General features: G+C 44.3%; 1 protein-coding gene across 1 annotated transcript in view; it reads left to right on the top strand.

Annotated features, from left to right (window-relative positions):
• The window catches only part of mtrex (Mtr4 exosome RNA helicase), a 233156-nt gene that overhangs the window by 141993 nt on the left and 75905 nt on the right, over positions 1-15258 (top strand). The window contains exon 17 of the mRNA XM_085971986.1: positions 14901-15073. Coding sequence (XP_085828112.1) covers positions 14901-15073 — 173 coding nt within the window. The remainder of the gene's footprint in view (positions 1-14900; positions 15074-15258) is intronic.

Below are 15258 nucleotides of genomic sequence, written 5' to 3'. Positions count from 1 at the left end.
CCGCAGACGAATTTGTCTCGTAGAGAATCTGCCAGTCCTGCCCCGAATTGGCAGTGCTTTGACAGCTTCCTTAATTCGGTGAGGTAATCAGCGTTACTTTCATTCTTGTGCTGATTCCTCCTGAAGAATTTGAATCGTTCCGCTATCAGCAGCGGTGTTGGGTTTAAGTGCTCCTGTAGGGTATCAACAATCTCCTTAAAATTCTCGTCTATTGGTTTGGCTGGAGTGATTAAGTTTCGTAACAGCCCGTATGTCCTTGCGCCCATCAGATTTAGAAGTACCGATGCCTTTTTATCATCCTGTACTTCATTCGCTGTGCAATATACCTCCACTCTTTCCACATATGTGGTCCAATCCTCTATATTACTATCAAAAGCAGTAATATTGCCAGTCTTCGGCATCCTGAAAATCAAAAATGGCGCCTCCCGCGCTTTCCTTTCTTCCCTGCCGAGAAAAAAATGGCGCCTCCCGCCGCTGCCGCTGCTGACAACGCTGTTCTCCGTGGTTTTTATTTACACAGATATTTTTAATAGTTGGAGACTCGTTCCCGCCGGACTCTCTGGGACTTTTCCCTCCCTCTGCTTGGTCCGAACGCCGACCTGCTTTGCAGCGTCGGCCGTATCCCGAGTGCTCCACGATCCGTCTCTGTTTGCCTCCGCCTTCCGACTCGCTGCTCGGCACTGCTGCAGAGCCACCCGATCGAGCCCCAGCCCGCCGCCCAGGAAGGATTAGTGCAGTACCTGCCACCAGCCCGGCTAGCTGGTGAAACCACAGTTTGTTTTTTTTTCTTCGACATTCGTCTGAGGAATCGATCTCCTTGAGGTGCTGCCGAATTGCAGGCAAGTCCGTTTCCCATTCATCGCCACTGTTGTATCCGTGTGTTAATGGAGACACGGAATGCAGGAGTTGGTTTAACAGGTGTTTACTGAACAAAGTCTGGAGGTGAACTAAAAGATACAAGACGCTATACAGGCTTATATACCCGAGTGGTCACTACCGGTATTACAGTACACGGGCTCTTAAAGGTACATACACTACAATTGCCAGTCTGAGAATGAACCATTTATCCCAACTCTCTGCTTTCTGTTAGATAGCCAATGCTCCACCCACGTCAGAATATTACCCCAATCCCGTGATTTTTTTATCTTAAGCAATAATCTTTGGTGTGGCACCTTGTCAAATGCCTTTTGGAAGTCTAAATACACTACGTCCACTGGTTCTCCTTTATCTACCCTGTATGTTACTTCCTCAAAGAACTCAAGCAAATTTGTCAAACATGACTTCCCCTTCATGAAACCATGCTGAGTTTGTCCTATTAAATTATGTTTATCCAAATGTCCCGTTACTGTCTCCTTAATAATGGACTCCAACATTTTACCAACCACAGATGTTAGGCTAACAGGTCTATAGTTTCCAGCCTTCTGCCTACTACCCTTTTTAAATAAGGGTGTTTCATTTTACCAACCACAGATGTTAGGCTAACAGGTCTATAGTTTCCAGCCTTCTGCCTACTACCCTTTTTAAATAAGGGTGTTACATTAGCAGTTTTCCAATCTGCCGGGACCTTTGCTGAGTCCAGGGAGTTTTGGAAAATTATTACCAATGCATCCACAATCCCTACCGCCACTTCCCTCAAGACCCTACAATGTAAGCCATCAGGTCCAGGGGATTTATCCGGCTTAAGTCCCATTATTTTACCAAATACCACTTCCTTAGTGATTTTAATCGTATTTAGCTCCTCTCCCCCGAGAGCCCCCTGTTTGTCCAGTGTTGGGATATTCTTAGTGTCCTCTACCATAAGGACTGATACAAAATATTTGTTCAGCGTTATTGCCATCTCCATGTTTCCCACCATTAATTTCCCAGTCTCATCCTCTAAGGGACCAACATTTACTTTAGCCACCCTTTTTCTTTTTATATAACTATAGAAACTTTTGCTATCCATTTTTATATTTTTTGCTAATTTACTTTCATAATCTATCTTCCCTTTCTTAATCAATCTTTTTGTTATTTTTTGCTGTCTTTTAAAGACTTCCCAATCTTCTATCCTCCCACTAGATCTGGCTACCTTATATGCCCTTGTTTTTAGTCGGATACTATCCTTAATTACTTTACTTAGCCACGGATGGCTATCTTTTCTTTTACACCCTTTTTTCCTCAGTGGAATATATATTTTTTGGATGTTGTAAAATAACTCCTTAAATGTACACCACTGATCATGTACCGTCTTACCCTTTGATCTATTTTCCCAGTCCACTCTAATCAATTCCGCTCTCATACCTTCATAGTCTCCTTTATTCAAGCTCAGCACGCTTGTTTGAGATCCAACCTTCTCACCCTCTACTTGAATATGGAATTGAACCGTGTTATGGTCACTCATTCCAAGGGGATCCTTTACTAGGACATTTTTAATGAATCCTGTCTCATTACACAGGACCAAATCTAAGGTTGCTTGCCCCCTGGTCGGTTCAGTTACATACTGCTCAAGAAACCCATCCCTAATACACTCAATGAACTCATCCTCAAGGCTGCTCTGCCCAATTTGATTTGTCCAGTTAATATGATAATTAAAATCCCCCATAATTATAGCTGTTCCCTTATTACAAGCCTCAACTATTTCCTGATTAATACTCCCTCAAGGTGTGTAACTGAAGAACTGGATGATTGAATGAACTGAATGTGTAGTCTCATTCTTTTATTCTACAATGATTACAAAGCTTAGAGGACCTATTGTCCACAGGGAATAGTGGAAACATACATTCTCAAGCCATGTTTGTGCCCCCTCTCCCATGTTGCATAAATACCTGCTGGAAAACACTCAGCAAGTCAGGCAACATTTGTGGAGAGAGAAACAGAGTTAACATTTCTGGTCGTTGACATTTTATCAGAACTGGAAGATGTTAGAGATTAGCAATATTAGTAATTGTCAGAAAATCATTTTGTAGTAATAAGCTTTTGAACCATCAGCACAGGTATGTCCTGACTGGAAATGTGTGCCTTTTTGTGTGATTTACCTTTACACAAAAGTCTCTTGCTTTCAGACATTCCAATATGAAGTTGTTGAGGTGTCAGTTTATAAATTTACACCTGCACCACGTGTTGCAGGGCGTGGAATTCCATTCAGTGAAATTTAACTCTGCTCATACAGGCTCTATGGAGTAATTTTAACTGGGCCAGTTTTTAAAAAATATTTTCAACTTTATGGCCTAGTCGGAAGGTTCTCCATGCAATAAGGTTAATGGAACTTGGTGCGAGTTAGGACATGGGCACCAGAGTTTTGGATGACGTCAAGTTTACGTAGGGTAGAATGTGGGAGGCCAGCCAGGAGTGCATTGAAGTAGTCAAGTCTAGAGGTAACAAAGGCATGGGTGAGGGTTTCAGCAGCAGATGAGCTAAGGCAGGGGCGGAGACGGGCATTGTTACGCTGTTGGAAATAGGCGGTCTTAGTTATGGCGCGGATATGTGGTCGGAAGCTCATTTCCGGGTCAAATATGACACCAAGGTTACGAACAGTCTGGTTCAGCCTCGCACAAATGTTAGGGAGAGGGTTGGAGTACACGGTGGCTAGGGAACAGAGCTTGTGGCAGGGAACAAAGACAATGGCTTTGATCGTCCCAATATTAGTTGGAGGAAGTGTAACCTGTTAGGCGTCAAAAGAGAACATGCAAGTTTAAACTGCATTCAACAGCATTACCATCGCCAAATCCCCCACCATCACGTCCAATCCAGCACCAAGGCCTAATTCCACGTCTGAAACATCACTGGCCCGGATTTTGTAGTCGTCGGTGTAACTGAGGATTAGGCCACCGACATCCGAACAGAATGCGCACTTACCTGCTGGGAACCCTCCTTTGAGAAGTTGCTGTCAGACACTGCAGAGTTGAGTGCAGCACAGTGGCCCACGGATCCCAGGGGCACACTGTGGCATAAGCATACCTGGGATCACGTGGGCTCGTGCTCCAAGCAGGAAACTGAAGGAATCATTCATCCCCAGTCTCGCACTCACCCCAGTGTGGATTTACATTCTTAAAAACAGAAATGAATGTTGGGGAAAATTATTAATAGACCAGAAGCAATCACACTACACTTCATAGAGTCTTAGAGTTATACAGCACAGAAAGAGGCCCTTCGGCCCACCGTGTCCGCACCAGCCATCAAGCCCTGTCTATTCTAATCCCATTTTCCAGCACTTGGTCCATAGCCTTGTATGCTATGGTGTTTCAAGTGCTCATCTAAATGCTTCTTGAATGTTGTGAGGGTTCCAGATTCCAACCACCCTCTGGGTGAAAGAGTTTTTCCTCAAACCCCCTCTAAACCTCCTGCCCCTTGCCTTGAAACTATGCCCCTGGTTATTGACCCCTCTACTAAAAGTTTCTTTCTATCTGTCCTATCTATGCCCCTCATAATTTTGTGCACCTCAATCAGGTCCCCCCTCAGCCTTATCTGCTCTAAGGAAAACAATCCCAGCCTGTCCAGTCCCTCTTCATAGCTGAAGCACTGCAGGCTGCTAATTACTTTATTCATGCAGAGATGTACATTCAGATAATATTCCACTGAGCTTTTGGGGGTTTGCTAATCGATCAGGCAGGCTCAGTGTAAAGAGCAAACAAATTTAATTAATTTAAACAAAAAAGCATCAGTTGAACAATTTTAATCATGATGGTTGTCCCTTTACGCTGTGAAAACAGGTTCCTGCGCCTCTTTGCACCAGCTGTAAAATTTTCAGGCGTAATGACTATCTCCAACAAGCGAGAGTTTAACCACCGCCCCTTGACATTCAACGGCATTACCATCGCCATATTCCCCACCATCAACATCATGGGCGTCACCATTGACCAGAAACTTAACTGGACCAGCCACATAAATACTGTGGCAACAAGAGCAGGTCAGAGGCTCGGTATTCTGCGGCGAGTGTCTCACCTCCTGACTCTCTGTGTGATTTCCCCAAAGCCTTTTCACCATCTACAAGGCACAAGTAGGGAGTGTGATGGAATACTGTCCACTTGCCTGGATGATCCAGGACAAAGCAGCCCGCTTGATTGGCACCCCATCCGCCACCTTAAACGTTCACCCCCTCCACCGTACCGTGGCTGCAGTGTGTACCATCTACAAGATGCACTGCAGCAACTCGCCAAGGCTTCTTCGGCAGCACCTCCTAAACCCGCGACCTCTTCCATCTAGAAGGACAAGGGCAGCAAGCGCATGGGAACACCACCACTTCCAAGTTCCCCTCCAAGTCACACACCATCCTGAACTAGAAGTATATCGCTGATCCTTCGTCGTCGTTGGGTCAAAATCCTAGAACTCCCTCTCCAACAGCACTGTGGGAGTACCTTCACCACACGGACTGCAGCGGTTCAAGAAGGCAGGTCACCATCACCTTCTCCAGGGCAATTAGGGATGGGCAATAAATGCTGGCCACGCCAGCGACGCCCACATCCCATAAACGAATAAAAGAAAATTGAAAGAATTAAAAAATGGCATTCTGATTCAAGAAGTTCTAAGAAAAATATTTTTTATTTTTATAATTCCTAGATTAAAGAATGTAATATTCACGACTCATCCATGGCATTCCTTTGAGTTGGCAATCAATATAGTGCCATAAGATTTAATTTGAAACTAGAATTAAACATAATTTGGCATATTCTGGAACATTAGCCTTTCCTCATATATATTTTTCTCATATACATCCCATATATTTTTGTGGTCAAAGTGAAGTTTATATTATAAATCGGAATATGAAAAAAGTACTGTACCTAGCACGGAGGTCATTTATAAATTATATTATAATACTCTAATCTTCAAGTATAATTTTTTAATTTCAAGTATGCTAGGTAAACCCATTTGTATGATTTACTATATAAATGGCAAATAGAGCTTTTTGTTCTTTTTATGGTATTTATAATCCCAATAACTCTGTTTGTCGGTCAATGTTGATGTTTTACAGTTGTCACTGATACATTGTGGTAATGGTATTTTGGTTTGAGGTTGACCCCCTGTGAGTAGGTTCACTAACCTTGTCATAAGTATCCCAACATGGCATCTATCAAGGATCAGGCAGAATAAGCGATGTACTAAATCTGATCAGTCCAGTAATTGTGTGCAGGTTTGAGAAAAGCTAGTAAAACATAAATTTAAGTGAATAATTTATTGCATATGTAGTGTCCGCGTATAAATAACACACTGACTGCAGGAGAACGGTAATAACAGGTGTTTACTGAACAGAGGGTATGCTGGAACTAACTGTACAAATTACTACACGGTGTTATATACAGGTGTGGTCACTACTGGTACTGCAGTATACAGGGGCTGTAAAAGATAGTTCCTCTCTTAAAGGTACATACATTACAATTCCTCCCCTTTTAGATAAACAGTACATAACATTCATTTAACAATTAAATAATAACTAATTACAATTACAATTTTCTTTGTACTATATACATCAGCTGAAAGTAATCATTTATAAATTCAGTCTTTGAGGAGGCTTCCTGATCCTGTCTGGATAGGGCCTTTCTTGAGTATCCTGTTCTTGCGGCGGAGTCGATTCTGGCTCATTGTCATTGGTTGGTTCGTCAGCTTCCAATACCACTGATTCTGAGGTAGACGCAATCTGTACATCGGGTTCATCACCAGGTGCGTATGATCGTGGCATGGGTTTGACTTGTTCCTGTGACTCTAGAATCTGGTCAGCATGGCGTCTCACGATGCTCCCTCCAACGTCCACTGTGTACATTAGTGGTCCCTGCCGTGTGCATATCGTTCCTGGCTGCCACTTTTCTGTTCGGTAGTCGCGGGCCAAGACTGGTTGCCCTATCTTGAAGCTCCTGGTTGGCTTCTCATTGATGTGCTGGAATTGCTTATCCTCAACATCTCGTCTTATGTTTGGTTTGAGCAAATCCAGGCGACATCTTAGCCTTCGGTTGAAGAACATTATGGCTGGAGCTTGGTTGGTGACTGCATGTGTCGCATTCCGGTAAGCAAACAAGAAATTATCCACCTTGTGTTGCAGTGGTATGTTGTCGTTATACATTGCCTTTATTGCTTTTTTAAAGGTTTGAACAAACCTCTCAGCCAATCCATTTGTGGCTGGATGATATGGGGCGGATGTGTAATGCTTTACCCCATTATTCCTCAAAAACCTCTGGAAATCCTCGGACACAAACTGTGGTCCATTGTCGGAACAAATCTGTTCTGGCAAGCCATTCCTGGCGAAGATGGTCCGTAGGACTGCAATAGTTTTCTCCGTGGTGGTGGAGGACATTTTGATGACCTCTGGCCATTTCGAATGTGCATCCACGGCGATTAAAAACACTGAGTCCATAAATGGACCAGCAAAATCAATGTGTACCCATTGCCATGGAGATGAGGGCCACTCCCATGGGTGTAGCGGGGCCTGTGGTGGAGCGTTTTGGACTTTCTGGCATCCTGTGCAGCTCTTGGTCATTTCCTCGATTTCTTTATCGATTCCCGGCCACCACACAAACGCCCTGGCTAGGCTCTTCATTTTTACCCCTCCCAGATGACCCTCGTGAAGCTCATTGAGCACTCTATCTCTCAACTTGGGTGGAATTACCACTCGGGATCCACACATCAAGGCCCCCCGGCACACTGACAGCTGTTCTCTCCTTGGCGAGAATGCTGGCAACAGTGAGTCGCCATGTGCTGGCCATCCCTTCACCGTCAAATCATAGACCAGAGAGAGTGTCGGGTCATTTTGGGTTTCCTTCTCTATACTTGAGTTTGTAACAGGTAGGCATTCGACTATGGTCGAATGGAATATCTCAACAGGGTCCACTGCAGGTGCTTCCTCCACCGTAGGCAGTGGCAGGCGCGACAGCCCATCAGCGTTTCCATGCTGTTTCATGCCCTTATACTCTATTTCGTATTGATGTGCCCCTAGAAAAAGGGACCATCTTTGCAGCCGTTGCGCCGTCATCACCGGAACGCCCTTCTTTGGGTTAAAAATGGAGACAAGAGGCTGGTGATCAGTCAGTAAGGTGAATTTCTGCCCGTGCAGATAATGATTGAACTTCTTCACCCCCCACACCAGGCTGAGGGCCTCCCTGTCAATCTGGGCGTAGTTACGCTCGGCTGAGGTTAACGAGCGTGACGCAAAGGCTATTGGCCACTCTGAACCGTCAAGGAATTTGTGCGACAGCACCACTCCAATGCCGTAGGGAGACGCATCACATGCCAACCGAATCGGTAGTGTTGGATTGTAGTGGGCCAATACTTCTTTTGAAGTGATTAGGCATTTACATTTCTGAAAGGCACGCTTACACTCATCACTCCATTTCCATGCTACTCCAGTTTGCAGCAGGGCATTCAGTGGGTGCAGAATTGCAGACAAATTTGGCAAGAACTTATGGTAGTAGTTCACCAACCCGAGGAACGACCTCAGTTGCGACACATTTTCCGGTGCTGGAGCCTTGACTACTGCCTCAATCTTGTCTGGGGACTTATGTAACCCATCTTCATCAATCACGTGGCCACAATACGAGATTTGTTTCCTGAAAAACTCGCATTTGGGGCGGTTGGCTCGTAGCCCATATTCTTGTAATCTAGTGAGCACCTGCTCCAGGTTGGCAAGGTGTTCACTGTCATTTTCGCCCGTAACCAGGATGTCGTCCAACTAACACTGGGCCCCCGGGATCCCTTGCAGGACTTGTTCCATCGCCTTCTGCCAAATAGCCGGAGCTGATGCTACCCCGAATACCAGTCGGTTGTAATGGTAAAGACCTTTGTGAGTGTTTATCGTGAGGTATTTTCTAGATGCTTCTTCTACCTCCATTTGTAGATACGCTTGGGCCAGATCAATCTTCGTAAAGCGTTTCCCTCCAGATAGTGAGGCGAAAATATCTTCTATCCACGGAAGTGGATATTGTACTATGTGAAGGACTGGGTTCACAGTTACCTTAAAGTCCCCACAGATGCGAACCTTCTTCGGCTCCCCAGGCGTGCTGCTCAATGATTTCATTACAGGAACGATGGGTGTGGCCCACTCGCTCCAGTCCACCTTGGACAGCACACCCGAACGCTCCAGACTCTCCAGCTCTGCTTCGACAGCTGGGCGGATCGCATACGGTACTAGTCTGACCTTAAAAAATTTTGGGTTTGCGTTATCTTCAATTTTTATCATTGCCGTTACGCCTTTTAGAGTCCCAAGTCCTTGCTGGAACACCTCTTTCGCGTCAGTTAGAATTTTTGACAATCGTCCAGGTGTGACGTCGTCATCCTTTTTGTCAGCCACAGTTAGCGCCTGAATGGAATGCCAATCCAATTGTATTTGTTGGATCCATTCACGTCCCAATAATGGTGGTCCTCCATCTTGTAGTATATATAGATACAGTTTCTGTGTTTCCTTGCCGTTGTATTTAACGGGCACCCTTATTTTTCCTCTGGGGTAGACTTTTTGCCCCGTATATGTCTTCAAGACAATGGACGTGTCCTTCAAGGGTATGTGTGAGAATAGCCGCTCGTAGTCTCATCGATTCATGACTGTTAGGGCTGATCCTGTGTCCAATTCCACCTTTACTTAGGGCCCTGCTATCATGAGGGTGACCCAAATGGTTCGGTGATCCTCCTTTGCAATCACGTTGTGTAACTTTAGACAACTTTGTCTCCTGCTCCCGGAGTCATTATCACTCTTCTGATCTTCTGAACTACTGTCCGTCATCTTTTGTACTTTCTTGTACTTTTCCTTAGTAGTTCTTTTCGTGTTGGTTTTCTTTCCCGACCTGCAGACTTGTGCTATGTGTCCTACTTTTCCACATTGCCTGCATACTTTGTCCTTAAACCAGCAATCCTTCTGGTCATGGGTTGTTCTGCCGCAGCGATAGCACTTTTCTGCTCCATATGCCATTTCATTGGTGCTATATTCTTGTGGTTTCTGTTGTATTTCCGCAGCTCCCCGTGCTGCTGCTTCGTAGGATACTGCAACGCTGAAAGCCTTTTCTAGCGTAAGGTCCTTTTCCGAAAGTAGTCGTTTCTGGGTTCCTTCACTCTGGAGCCCGCAGACAAACTTATCCCTTAAGGTATCTGCCAGTCCTACTCCGAACTGGCAGTGTTTCGATAACTTGCGTAGTTCCGTAAGATAGTCAGCATTACTTTCGTCTTTGTGCTGGTTTCTTTTATGGAACTTGAATCTTTCTGCTATCAGCAGCGGTGTAGGGTTTAGATGTTCCTGTAAGATATTGACAATCTCTTCAAAGCTTTTCTCCATTGGTTTAGCTGGGGTAATTAAATTCCGCAATAGGCCGTACGTTCTCGCGCCCATCAAATTCAATAATACCGACGCCTTCTTTTCATCGGCCACCTCATTTGCCTTGCAGTACACTTCAATTCTTTCCACATCCGTGGTCCAGTCTTCTATTTCGTTGTCGAAAGCAGTGATGCTGCCACTCTTCGGCATCTTGGGTGGTTTAAAATGGCACCTCCCGCGCTTTTCCTTCTTCCCCAATGGATTAAAATGGCGCCTCCCGCGCTTTTCCTTCTTCCCCCGCTGCTGCCAACGCTGCTCCTAGCGTTCTAAATAGTAATGGCGGCGCCTCGCGGCTTTCTGCACGTCTCTCTTTTGTTAATTAATTTTCTTAGTTTTATTCTTCTTCGACGCTGTCCACTGCGCATCTCTTTTCCTTCCCCCTTTTTTATTTTCTTTAATGCTGCCCGGCTCTTGAGCACCGGCCGTGCCCTGTGCGCTCCACCCTCTCGCTCTCTTTTTCTTCCCGACGACGCTGCTCGGCCCCCTTGCAGAGCCGCTCGATCGAGCTCTAGCCCGCCGCAGTCCGAAGGGTCAGCGCACTACCTGCTACCAGCCCGATTTGCTGGAACACCTTGACTGGAGAACCAAGCCCAGCTCTCCACAGCCTCCCCTGCGATTCTCTGAACTCCGATGGATCACTGGGCGGTTGCCCGCGGTCGACGCCCGTTGCCCTGGCTTCGACCTCCAAGAAGCTTCTTTTCAGGGATGGATCCCCGTGAGGTGATGCAGTACTGCAGGTGAGTTCGAACCTGCTCGTCGCCACTGTAGTGTCCGCGTATAAATAACACACGGACTGCAGGAGAACGGTAATAACAGGTGTTTACTGAACAGAGGGTATGCTGGAACTAACTGTACAAATTACTACACGGTGTTATATACAGGTGTGGTCACTACTGGTACTGCAGTATACAGGGGCTGTAAAAGATAGTTCCTCTCTTAAAGGTACATACATTACAACATACATTGACATTCTATCTCTGGACCAAAGCAGTGAGCAAGAACAAGCCAAACTAATGTCTAGAATGGAACCCCAAGGACCAAAAACAAAAGTTCACGGCAAAGTACTACCTGGAGAGCATGATGTAATCACTAGAGATAAATTATGAAATAATAAAAAGCAGAAAGCAAGCACTTTTTAAACACTCTCATGCTATAGTTGATTTCTCATCGCGTGCACAGAGAATAAATAGATGCAAAGCTGATTTTAATATTTGTTTTTGACTATTAAAACACAGATGTCATTAACAATAAGAAGGCACTTTCCCTGACCTGAGCTGCAATTAAATGCAACCTTAAATGAACTCCTGCAAGCTGCTTTTAAGCAAACCTTACTTCTTGCCACTTAAAGAAAACCTCAAAGTAGTTCAATTCTATGGCATTATATATGTAATTTTTTTATTCATTCTTGGGATGTGGGCGTTGCTGGCAAGGTCGGCATTTATTGTCCATCTCCAGTTGCTCTAAGGTGGCGGCGTTGGTCCGCCTTCTTGAACCACTGCATTCCATTTAGTTATTCTTCGTAGCTGTTTGGCTTGCTAAGCCACTTCAGAGGACAGTGAAGAGTCAGCAGTATTGTTGTTCTGTTAGTGCTGTGTGTAAATGTGCTGTGTGGCATTATAGCATAAAGAATAAAGTCCCTGGACTTACCCAACATCAGCCTCCACCTTCAGGAGGAGAGGGAATTATTGGCTTTATAGTTACTCATCTTATAGAATCCATTCATGCATATGTAGTAATATGATTCCCGACTTGACCGTTGGCACCACATTAAAATTTTTCAGACTTTTTGTGCTGCCAGCAACCACCCCAGCCAGATTCTTGAGCTAATGTCTTAATTATATTTATGACCAGCTGTAAACTGTCATGCAACTTAGTTGTAAGGAGTTTTCAGAGCTTTTTTTTATTCATTCATGGGATGTGGGCGCATTCATTTCCTGTCCCTGGTAACCCCATGAGAAGGTGGTGGTGAGCCACCTTATACAACTGAGTGGATTGCTAAGACATTTCAACAGGCAGTTAAGAGTCAACCATATTGCTGTGGGTCTGGAGTCACGTCTCGGCTAGACCCGGTAAGGGCAGCACATTTCCTTCCCTAAAGGACATTAGTGAATCAGATGGGTTTTTACAACAATCTGGTAGTTTCACGGTCGCCATTACTGATACTAGTCCAGTAACATAACAACTATGCTACTGATCCCCATTCAGAACTTGTTGACTGAAAGGTGAATTGGCATAGCTCAAGAGCGGAAGGTTTTGGTTGGAAGGTGCAAGAGGCATCCATCCCAAGTCTTAGGTTTCTTTTGGATGCTGACATCAGCTGGGTACAATTATTTGGTACCACATTGAAAGTGAATGGAGCTTTGCAAAATCTCACTGTCATGTAAGACATATCCACGCAGTTTCCTATCATAGTTCAGAGCTAGGCATGCAATGGAAGGGTTCTCTTTGTCCCATATGCAAGATTTTCTTTGGGCGTTGGGTTGACTCCAAGATGATGCGCTTGATGATGGGAGATTGCACTGAGGTAATCCTCTGGACTCACAGGTCCCTGAGTCAGTAAGTCCTCAATGCTCCAGTTGAAGACCAGGCCAGCCAGCCTGGGTCATGGATGGGATTTGAAGGGGTAGGTCTGTTGTGGTGGGGAGATTCTTCCTATTCAGCTCCAGACGACCTGCAAATGAGTGCCCTAACGGATATGGTGGCTCTAGATGGGCAAGCAGTTAAAAAGGTTCCCAGTGATTGCTCCTTGTAAGCTGTGCAATTTTAATGAGTTAAGCTCCAGTAGTATCTCTTCCTAAAGTTCTTCGGAGTTGAGTCAGTAGGTACTGTCTCTGGAGATAGAATGCACTATTTAGCGAATGGAAACTTCTTCTTTGAATTTCTCCATAGTTCCATTTGGGGACTGTTGAGCATGCGATGGGTGTCAGACATGTGATTGACCAAAATTTTTTTAAAATTATAATTGAAATGACAGCTGAATGATGTATATTGGTATGGCTCATTTCAATTGGTTTTGGAGTGTAAGCGGTTGTGATAACTCTGTACCGATGTAGAATTCCCCAATAGCAGTAAGGAAAATCTGTTCTACATACATAAGTCAGCCATTAAAGGATGTTGAACAGGAGGCTTAGAGGAACAAGAGAGTAATTGTGCAGAGGAGGAGCACCCGCTTGTTGGCAAATACCTTGAGCACCCAAAATTCTTGTTGGTATCTTTTGGACGTCTACTGATGTCACTTCCTGCATATCAATTTAAGCAGCCTCTTGTTGGATAAATTCTTGGGGTAGCACATGGAGGTGATCAATTTGATTGCCACAGATGCCTGCAGTTTGAATCTTATTGCTTCAGCAATTCATTTGGTCCATTGGGTGAGTGTATTTTCCCATTGTCTTGATTTGAACATCCGGGTTCAAATCCAACCATGTTCATGAGATGAACATTTCTCTGCCAACTGTAATTATACTTTCTGAAATGAATTTCAGGAATTGTACCCAAATTCCCCACTGGAAATTGCATGCAATTTGTCAATCTAACTCCGGCCATAAAGGTAGTGTGCGAAACAGAAATCTTCATCATGATGCAGTGCTCTTTTGAGAATTAAATCATTGGTCGGAGCTTAACTATGTGCTTGCCAAGCTTTATTTGATCTGCAAGGGTTTAATTCTGACAATAGGGGGGAAAATTTAGTTCTCCCTCGGGTTGATAGCATAAAAAATCTGAATCTAAATGAGTTCCATCTGTTCTGAACCATGATGCTGGGTTGAGTGAGAAAAAAATTGACGGAAGTAGTCAAGAATTTCTATTGCTTGTTAAAATCCTGATGTAAGCTAACATTCTATATGGGTGCAGCACTGGATGTGTGTTCAATATGGATATTAAGTAGTTTGAATGAAGTAAGTTGCATAATGCTTATATAGAAGAATACTGTGCAGTCCTGGAAAAAAACTACAAACATTGCGCTCCATCTTTGTATATTATAACATTAAAATTTGTGTTAAATCGCCAACAAGAAAAAGCCCACCACTTCTCCCTGACTTTGAACGGCACCATAATCATGAAGTCCCCCACCATCAGTATCTTGGGGTTGCCACAGACAAGAACCTTAACTGGGTCAGCCATCGCAACACCATGGCTGCAGAAGCAGGGCAAAGGCTGAATATGTGCAGTGAGTGGCTCACCTCACTTAGCAGTGCCTCCCCAACAAGGCAGAAGTCAAGAGTGCCATGGAATACTCACCACTTGCCTGGATCGGTGAAGTTGCAGCAACTTTCAAGAAGCTTCACACCATCCAGAACATAGCAGGACACTTGATTGGTGCCCCTGCCATTGGACCCAGTATCCATCCCCATCACCATTGGTGCACTGTAGCTGCAGTAGGTATTATACACATTTCCCAAATCCTTAAAAATCCAGATCCCCTTTTTCAGATAACGTATAGTGTAAGCAATGCCACAGAAGATCCACCTCCTTATAAAATGCTGCACTCTGAGATCCCGTGGGGAGTGCCACATGATGACAACTAGTGTGTTATGATTTATGTACATTAAATTTATTCAACTAATTGCTTCATAATTAATGAATGCTTGAAATACATAAATATGGTGTCACCTTGTTTAACTCAATATGTGATATTTTACAGAGGTCAAGATATTGGAAGGGCAGTACAATGAAATTGAAATTCCCAATGAAGAATGTGTCGTTACTTACTACAAAATACGACAGCAGCTGGCTAAACTGGGTAAAGAAATTGAGGAATATATACACAAACCAAAATACTGCTTACCATTTCTTCAGCCAGGCAGACTTGTTAAGGTATGCTTATACCATTGTTATTTGTTTCCTCATCGCATTGAATTCCAGCAAGAGACACTGATGCAACCCACATCACACCACACATGGAGGCTAAAAGCCAAGCAGCCTTTTAATCCTCGTTGTTGCTTTCTTCCACCATTACTCTATTCAATCCTGCTCTCAAACCTATTTCAACTGTCTTTTAT

The sequence above is a fragment of the Somniosus microcephalus genome, chromosome 2 (assembly GCF_052327205.1).
Source record: "Somniosus microcephalus isolate GS21.2 chromosome 2, FLI_Smic_1.0, whole genome shotgun sequence".
NCBI classification, from domain to species: domain Eukaryota; kingdom Metazoa; phylum Chordata; class Chondrichthyes; order Squaliformes; family Somniosidae; genus Somniosus; species Somniosus microcephalus.
The sequence above is the reverse complement of the archived record's forward strand: the minus strand, read 5'-3'. Positions and strand labels throughout refer to the sequence as shown.